Genomic DNA, 9,387 nt, shown 5'->3' with positions numbered 1-9,387 from the left:
TTTCAGTTTGCTTCTCTACCATAACTTTCCACTTTCTAAAAGCATCAAACACATCAGATTTATGTTTCAGAAAGAAAGGCCACACTTTTCTGGAGTAATCATCTATGATAGTAAGCATGTAATTTGCACCACCAAGAGAAGTCTTGCGGGAAGGTCCCCACACATCAGCATGCACATAATCTAGAATCCCTTTAGTTGTATAAACGGAAGCATTGAATTTAACTCTTTTATGCTTACCAAAAATGCAGTGCTCACAGAACTCAAACTTACTCAAATTGTAGCCATCTAGCAGGTCTCTCTTGTGCAATTATGCCATGCCATGTTTACTCATATGTCCAAGACGCATATGCCACAGATTAGTTTTACCAGGTTAATCAGGAATAACAGCAGCAGCAATACCAGACAAAGTGCTACCTCTAAGAACATATAATTTTGCAATTTCATATCACCAATCATGTGAACGAGAGAACCTTTTGATACCTTCAGAACTCCGCGAGAACCGGAGTGTTTGTACCCATCAACATCAAGGGTACTGAGAGAGATCAGATTTCTGGCCATGCCAGGTATGTGTCTCACATCTGTCAGAGTGTGTGTCATGCCATCATGCATCTTGATCTGAACGGAGCCAATACCCACGATCTCACGTAGGTTGTTATCTCCCATACGCACAACATCTCCACTCTGCACAAACTCATAAGAACTGAACCAGTCTTTGTTACAACAAATATGAAACGAACATGCAGAATCAAGGATCCACTCATCATTACAAGAAACACAACCAGCAAACACAACTAGGAAATCGCCATCAGAATTATCACTGGAAACAACAGCAGCCTTACCATCACCCTCAGATTTGTTTTTTGGTTGGTAAGTACCGTTTCTTTTCTCTTTGTTCTGCAACTTCCAGTAATCATCAATATTGTGGCTAGTTTTTTTACAGTACTTGCATAACTACCATCTCGTCCTTTGGATTTTGAGCGACCTCTGTCGGTTTGGCTCTTATCTTTGTTGTAGTTGTTGTTTCTGTTCTCGGTTCTGCCTGCACCATAGATTTCATCTTTTCCCTCTGCTGGAGGGCCTCATAAACTTCGGCAAGGGTTAGTTCATCACAGCTGTATAACAATCTCGAAAATTCGCAAAAGAATTAGGCAACGAGACTAACAGTATAAGAGCGAGATCCTCATCATCATACTTTACCTCCATGGATAGCAAATCAGAAACGATCTCTTTAAAGATCGATAGGTGATTCATCATTGACGCACCTTCTTGCAGCTTGTGCGAGAACAACTTCATCTTCACGTGCATCTTACTGGTTAGATCTTTGGGCATGCATATCGATTCCAGTTTCAACCACAGCGCCGCTGCGGATTTCTCAGCCAGCACTTCCTGCAAGATATTGTTGGATAGATAAAGCTGAATTAATGAAAAAGCCTTACGGTCTTTCCTCTTTTCATCGTCGGTCCAGGTCTTGGCATCTTTTTTGCCAAATCCATCAAGAGCTTCATTCAGATCAGAAGATTGGGTAAAGATCGCCCTCATCTTCAGTTGCCACAGAGAAAATCTCGTGGTATAATCCAGCTGCGGTAGATCGAACTTGAAGGAAGACATGTCGCAAAACCCTAGATTGAAACACAGGCTCTGATACCACTTGTTATAAAAGCGACGCAAATAACGAAAAACGATAAAGGAAGACCCGGCGAAGACACGAGATTTAACGTGGAAACCCCTTCCAACACAGAAGGAGAAAAAACCACGGGCGCCAGCTAGCAAAACTTCACTATATCGGGGAGTGTTTACAAACGTCATGGGTTATCTTATAATCTGATAAACCCTAGCCGGCGGCTTACAAAATGTATATATATATAGACGCTGCCAACGATCCGTACCGCTCGTCAGAAGTTAGCCCCCCTTTAGTATATGAATTTAGATTACAATACAACAAATGATGGCTGCATCAGCACGGTGACGACATTCAAGCCGAGCATTCGAGCTCCCTTGGGCCAGCGGGATAGGCGCTACATGCGTACTCGGTCAGGTCAACGTGACCGGGTCAGCTGCCGCCGCACGCATCAACAAATATTCGGCGTCGCCCCTAGAACAGTCCAACTTTGAAACCATGCAACCTAGGAGTAGTAAACAGCAACCCAAAACGCTCAACTTTGAATAAAAGCTATAGGCCGGAGTAATATCGGTCGGCGGCCGCAGGTGGTTTGTCGCTGTAGTCTGTATTGAGTGGTTGATTGTTCGGGACTCGGTATCGGTGGTGAAGTTGCACACGCGTTGCCTTGTAGGGATGGAAGAACAACGAATGTGTTCAATAAAACTCCGGTAGGTCAGGCAAGCACACCTGCACACACCGTCGACCGCCACAGGTATGGGATCCACGTCTGCTGCGCCGCTGATTTCGCTCGCCGCCGTACTCCTGCCGTTTCTTTCGCTGCAGCACGCCGTGGCAGCCAGCAGCGCAGGGCTGCCCAACTGCCCGACCAGCTGCGGCGACGTGAGCAGCGTGCCGTACCCGTTCGGCATCGGCGCCGGCTGCTACCACTCGCCGGGGTTCAACCTCACCTGCGACACGACCCACGACCCGCCGCGCCTGCTCCTCGGCGACGAAGCCGTCTTCCATGTGCTCAACATCTCCCTCGCCAACGCCACCGTGCGCGCCGCCCGCGTTGGCGGCATCAACATCACCTCCCTCGACAGCGTCGGCGCCGGCCGCACCGCGTGGCGAGGCCTCGGCGGCGACGGCGGGCCGTACGCGCTGTCGGACGGCAGCAACGAGATGCTGATCGTCAGGTGCTGCGACGTGCTAGCGCAGCTGACCTCTGGGGAAAGCGGGAGCGGGAACGTCACCATCAGCGGCTGCGCCTCCTTCTGCCCCGGCACGGCCTCCGGGCGCGCCCTGCTGTCCCTCAGCGACGGCCGGTGCACGGGCGTGGGGTGCTGCCAGATGCCCATCCGCATCGGCCGCGCCTCCTACGACGTGCAGTACAGGCGGCTCGACGTGAGCCGGCCGCCGGAGCATGACTCCGCTGGGGTACCCCTTGTGCTCATCGCCGAGCAGGGGTGGCTCCAGCAGCAGGCCGCCTCCACCAGAGGCGCGCCGCTGCCCGTCAACCTCGACGAGACGCCGGTGCCCGTGCTGCTGGGCTGGGCAGTCGGATCAGCACCTCTCGGGCAAGGCGGTACGCCGCTCGACAATTCGACCTGCTCCGGGAACGCCGCGCCTGGCCGCAGCGCTTGCAAGAGCCGCCACAGCTCTTGCCGCGACGTCGCCACGGCCGTTCGCAGCGGCTACGTGTGCGACTGCCAACAGGGCTACGCCGGAAACCCGTACCTTGCCGACGGATGCCAAGGTTGGTTAATTCAGATTCAGTCTCTGTGATTCAGTCATTGCTCCTGCAAATCGCTAATTGCTGCGTGCGTAATTTGGCTTCAGATGTCAACGAGTGTGAGCGGCCAGAAGACTACGGCTGCTTCGGCGAGTGCATCAACCAGCCTGGAACGTTTCAATGCCAGTGCCCGCCAGGCACCCAGGGGAACCATACCCAACGCAATGGCTGCGCCGTATCTCCTCTGCCTCCGGCTTCCTCTTCTTCGACAGGTGACCAAATCCCCATTCTACTTCGTTTTCTATTGATCAGAGATCAGGATCAATGCTAGTATCAGTAGAGTTTGAATGTTTGATCTTAGCAATCAGCCAATGTGAGCAAACCCCCATTCTACTTGATTTTATATTGATCGGATATTAGATTAATAGTTTAATACTTTGAGTAGCGTTTGATCTTTCATTAGTTAGATCTTAGCAACTAGCTGGATGGCATGCGCGGCTTGATTCGTGAAATCTCACATTGGCTGCTATCCTTTGTTGGTCCAGAAACATCTTAGCAAGAAACAAAGTGTGTGCCTCTGCAAATAGGGAAAACAAGAGTAAATTCGAAAAAGCATTTCTCCGTACAGAATTCCACCACTATTATTTCCTGGATGCTTTCCCTTAAATGGTGTTATTTGATTGTGAGAGGAACTCCTAATTTCAACTTCATAAACCTTTTAGCAGTTCAGTTTCAAAGAAATAGGGATTTCTATATTTTTGCTACTTTGCCATGTATACAAATAATAAAACGCTTATAGTACTACTAATTATGTATTATTGGGCCAATGGAATTCAAAACATTGAATGGAAAATAAGTTGAAGTTAAATTCTCTAGATAATCCATAAAAATTGATGGCCTAGGCCTTCAAGAACAAATGCAATTATTAAGAACATGCAGCACAGAAGAAGCATTAAGAATATTCAGTCGATATTTTTTATTTCTTAAAACAGATACTAAGAGACTAGTTTTTTCTAAGCAGGGGCACACCTACACCCTCACTTCTTTTAGACATTTATGGTGTGCTAAATTTTGAAATAAATATCTAAACATTGCAGTACAAAAGTTATATTGATCTACAAAGTTTGAGGTTAATAAGTTGTGCTATTTACGATAAATTTAATTACCTATTTTGGATCGGACTTGCATTGGGATCTAGTTTCCATTTGTTTTCAGTCGTACAACTTAAGGATTCTATTCCTTTTCCACATCATAATGCTTGGAATTTTACGATACTCCGACTAAATATGAAATCTCCACAATGCTTAATAACTTACTTGTAATATTACCGTTCCTTGCGACTTATTGCTACATTAAATCTTAGCCATATGTAAAGTTTTGCTTTAATAACATAACAGGTAAATTCAGTTTGCTGCATTTGATTTCAGGTTTAAGCGTTGGTATAGGGGTTAGTAGTGGTTTGGCGCTTATACTTCTGGCTATCCTCATAGTCCTCCTCGCTCGCAAGCACAAGCATCGTAAGGCTAAGAAGTTGAGAGAACGGTTCTTCCAACAGAACCGCGGACAGTTGTTGCAACAACTGGTAGTTCAAAGGGCAGACATCGCTGAAAGGATGATCATACCATTAGAGGAGCTCGAGAAAGCAACAAACAACTTTGATAAAGCTCGTGAGCTTGGTGGCGGAGGGCATGGCACCGTGTACAAAGGGATTTTGTCCGATCTCCATGTTGTAGCCATCAAGAGGTCAAACATCGCAGTAAAGAGAGAAATTGATGAATTCATAAACGAAGTCGCTATACTTTCTCAAATAAATCACAGAAACGTGGTGAAGCTTTTTGGATGCTGCCTTGAGACAGAAGTGCCGCTGCTCGTCTACGAGTTTATTCCAAATGGAACACTTTACGACCATCTTCATGTCACAGGACCAAGATCATTGTCATGGCACGATAGGTTGAGGATCGCAATTGAGATGGCCAGAGCTATCGCCTATCTTCACTCAGCTGTGTCAGTCCCTATAATCCATAGAGATATCAAGTCGACCAATGTACTTCTTGATGATACTCTAACATCGAAGGTTGCAGACTTTGGAGCTTCAAGGCACATTCCACTTGACCGATCAGGCATTACCACAAAAGTGCAAGGAACTATTGGATACCTGGACCCTACTTACTATTACACAAGGCGGCTTACAGAAAAGAGCGATGTCTATAGTTTTGGGGTTATTCTTGTAGAACTCCTTACCAGAAAGAAGCCATTTTCATACATGTCCTCGGAAGATGAAGGCTTGGTAGCACATTTTGCCACTTTGCTTACAAAAGGAAGTTTGACAGACATATTAGACCTGCAAGTTACCGAGGAAGGGGGCAAAGAAGTTGAAGAAGTGGCTGCATTAGCTGCAACATGCATAACACTAACAGGAGAAGATCGGCCCACAATGAGACAAGTAGAGATGGCGCTTGAGAGCATTCAAGCACCCGGAGTCCATGCTGCTTCGATTAAGAGATCTGAGGAGGATATTATAGAAAAGAATTTGCCAACAACCCAAGGAGCAAGAAACAATCAAGAGGTTACTCGGATATACAGTTTGGAGGATGAGTTCATGTTATCTGCAAGGTACCCTCGATAGTTTTGGTTACCTTCTGTAGGCTGAACAGATTATACTAATCAAAAGCTTTCCCCCATTAATTGTAATGGTGTATCTACTTTGGGCAGTCTAAGTGACATAGCGTTGTCGTATCAAGAATATTGAAAATTCAGAACACATTCTTAAAAAATGAGTACTAGCTGTTTCGTTCTTTGTTATCTTTTTTATGTGTACACATGGCAAAAAATCGTTTGATGATGCTGTGCGCAAGGAAAGCATTATGGGAAAAGACCTAGTTCATCCACTGTAAATGGGCATGCATTCCTCCTTTTAGAGCTTGAAGAACGGGGTTCACATACCTGGATGGCCGGGTCGGTTTGGAACAGTACTATCGAGCCGAATCCATACAAACGTACGTGTTTTCCACCCAGTCCATCTCCCAGTTCCAAACCGTGTAAAGCCCATGTGCACTGTGCAGTAGCTGACTAGCGCGCGCTGCAGCCTGTTTCCATCGCTGAGACAGCTGCAGGTACAACATCATTGGCTGCTACAAGATTTGCATGTTACAACACTAGTAGCTGCCATACATTTTTCATTCCATTCACCTGCACACACACACAAACAAACTTGACAGTCTTTATCATGCCATGAAAGGACATCATAAAATCTAGCACTGCTACAAAACACAAAAATATTTCGACAGCCTTTCTAATGTCGTAACAGGATATTGACATTTCTAGCACGGAGCACGATTCAACATTTGAAAGGAAGATTAAGTAGGCAGCACCTGGCCTTTCGACATTGAAAGCATATAGGAATGAGGAGGACCACGCCTCCAGCAGCAGCTCCATTGTCCTTCCTGATTATGTCCCTACCTGAACACATCTCCAATTTTCTAAAAGCACCGATCCTCCTTACGTTCCCTGTTCGGGATAAAAGAAAACGGGAAGATACATTAGAACTGCCACTAGATTATCCCCAAAGAGCACAGAAAGACAAAAGAACTTTGAATACAGAGTAAAAGTTTATTAAGTATGTTGAGGAACAAACCAAATCTGCTACTGAGTAAAGGAACGCACACAGTCAAGATTCTAGAAAGTGAATGTTTAAACCCAGAGCACAAAGGTAGAGGAGAAACACGAGTGGCAATGTTTCTATAAAGTAATAGAAATATGCACTGACTGTGAAGTAGCAAAGGAACCATTTCATTACCATGTTTTTTTATCAGTTTAAGACCTTTTTCAGAGCAGACCACTCCATTAGACCACCAGGCTTCAACCTGCACATAAACGTACATGTTAAGCAACACAAATTAGGTATATAAATACAGAATGTACTAAATCATAGTATACCTTCTTTGTTTGGAATTATTATAAGCCAATCCTTCCCACAAACTAAAGCTTCAAGCGATGTTGGTTTCAGCGATGTTTGTGTGTCTCCTAGTATCTTTCCGCCGCAGCTAAATGCTGATTCAGATGACACGGTGCTGAGAGGTATTGCAAGAAAATCGCGGGCCATGGTTGAAAGCACAGGGTACTTCTCGGCATTTGTTTTCCACCAAAGAAAAATATCAAAATTTTCGTTGGAGCTTTCAGATTGTTCATCCAAATAAATGTCTAGCTCTGACTTTGGTTGCACATAAGCTCTCCTCCTTGATTTGTACCGAGCGAACTCCTAATCGAGTTTCCTTTTACCAAGGACCCGTGAACCCTGGCAAAGCCCAGCTTGGCGAGACACAGATGATTGCTCCCTGCTTCTTTTTGCATGCTCTTCATATTTATCGAAGTACAGTTTCATCATGTCCTTAATATATTTAACATTTTTCTCTACGTCATTGACATTGTCACAATACTTCTCATAAAAGAAGTGTGTGACGTCCAACTACTTTGAAAGTTGGCTGCATCGACTCCATCCACTGCTCAAAGTAAGGATCCTCAAATTTTCTAAAAGGAATCTCGGCGTGGATGCAGTACTTGACCATGAGTTTTACAACTTTTCACGGGATCGAAGACAAACCCAACATCAGATGGCTTCTTCTTGATTGTTGCAAGAAAACTGTTTCTAACCTCATCTTCAATTTTTGGGCATGCATCACCAACATGATTTCTGAGGCTACTAGTGCCAGACTTGCATGCTAACTTCATGGCGCAAAATTTCCATATGGCCTTGAGGACATTGTCCACTATAACCAAATCAGGCTCAAAGTACTCCCAAACTTTAGCCCTCCTACCATGCGGTGTTTGCAAAATCTCATCAGTTGAGTCACCCATACCTGAACCATCAGACATGTTCCCAGACATGGTTCAAGCCTGTTTGCATAGAAAGGACATTTATGGAAATTAATAGAGAAAAATTGATCTTTGAGAAAGTTGAACTATATACTAATAGATAAAAAATGAACTATTAACAAGCCATTTTTCGCAAAAACCAAGTGGTTAGTGGTAGATAGTAGCTACTAGCTCCCTAGCATGCATCCGTGCGTGCATCTCTACTAAATTATTCTGCAGCCTAGTTGCTTGCACTAAGAAACCAATTCGTTCTGGGTTATCAGCTCTATCTTGCAACATTCTATTTACTAGGTACAGTACGCAGCAAGAATTCCTCAAAAAGTTCATTCCATAGTTCATTCTTTGGGGTTCGATGGATCGTGGAGGGGATAGATGGAGAGAGAGATACCTTTGGGGGTCGATGAGGGAGGGAGAAGCCTTCCGCGGGAAGGAGGGGACGGCGGCGACGCCGCAGCAGGAGCTCCGGGCGGCGGCGCGGCGGAAACTCCGGACGCTGGCAGCATCCCGTATCCCTAGTTCCAGTGGCGTTCGGTCGACGCTGATATGCGGCTGGCGGAGATGATGCACCAGGAGGACGGAGGGGAAGGCGGCGGTGCCGCCGCTGGAGCTCTGGCCGCGTCTCATCTGTGGGCTGTGGAGACGTACGAGTTTGGTTTGGCACTGTAGTTTGGGTCCAGTCTTGAAATGGTTTCAGACCATGAGCTCAAACTAGTCCAGTCCAGTCCAATCCAATCCAGTAAAAGCTAGAGCCGAAACCAGACCAAACTACACTGCAAATTCAGCCCATTTAGACCAATCCAAAGAAAACTATCTAGAAAACCAAACCAAAACTATAGTTTCAGCTCAAACTATTCACAACATATAAATTTAGTCAAAAGTCAACATTCTCTAAGTTTGACTAAGTTTAGACATGAAAACATAAACACTTACAATTCATATCACTAGGTTCATTAAAAGATGTATTTTCTTAGTGTATTTATCAACTATTATATCTTTTTTGTGTGAAAAAAACTAGTATATCTTTTTGTGTATATATCATCCGCAAACTTAGTATCCTTTGACTGTTGACTAAAAATATATGCATTGTTTTCTGGAATGGAGGTAATATCAATATAAGTAAAGATTCTCTCCACTCTCGGGAGGTGAGATATGGGGTGGGAGCATTAGCATGTTTTCAACCGTA

At 45.1% G+C, this 9,387-nt stretch overlaps 1 protein-coding gene and 1 pseudogene across 1 annotated transcript; one reads left to right on the top strand and one right to left on the bottom strand.

The window, feature by feature from the left end:
- Positions 1-2,140: 2,140 nt before the first annotated feature.
- Positions 2,141-6,134, top strand: LOC127331568 (wall-associated receptor kinase 5). Its single transcript, XM_051357742.2, has 3 exons — positions 2,141-3,356; positions 3,440-3,604; positions 4,760-6,134. The coding sequence occupies exons 1-3, from the start codon at positions 2,375-2,377 to the stop codon at positions 5,956-5,958; spliced, it is 2,346 nt and encodes a 781-aa protein (XP_051213702.1). The 5' UTR covers positions 2,141-2,374; the 3' UTR covers positions 5,959-6,134.
- On the bottom strand, positions 2,457-8,839 carry LOC127331569 (zinc finger BED domain-containing protein RICESLEEPER 4-like; annotated as a pseudogene).
- Between the last annotated feature and the right edge of the window lie 548 nt (positions 8,840-9,387).

The sequence above is a fragment of the Lolium perenne genome, chromosome 4 (genome assembly GCF_019359855.2).
Source record: "Lolium perenne isolate Kyuss_39 chromosome 4, Kyuss_2.0, whole genome shotgun sequence".
NCBI lineage: Eukaryota > Viridiplantae > Streptophyta > Magnoliopsida > Poales > Poaceae > Lolium > Lolium perenne.
The sequence above is the reverse complement of the archived record's forward strand: the minus strand, read 5'-3'. Positions and strand labels throughout refer to the sequence as shown.

Coding starts and splice junctions, on each gene's coding strand:
- LOC127331568 (XM_051357742.2), top strand. CDS start 2,375: ATGGGATCCACGTCTGCTGCGCCGCTGATTTCGCTCGCCGCCGTACTC. Junction 3,357..3,439: donor CCTTGCCGACGGATGCCAAG/GTTGGTTAATTC, acceptor ATTTGGCTTCAG/ATGTCAACGAGTGTGAGCGG. Junction 3,605..4,759: donor GGCTTCCTCTTCTTCGACAG/GTGACCAAATCC, acceptor ATTTGATTTCAG/GTTTAAGCGTTGGTATAGGG.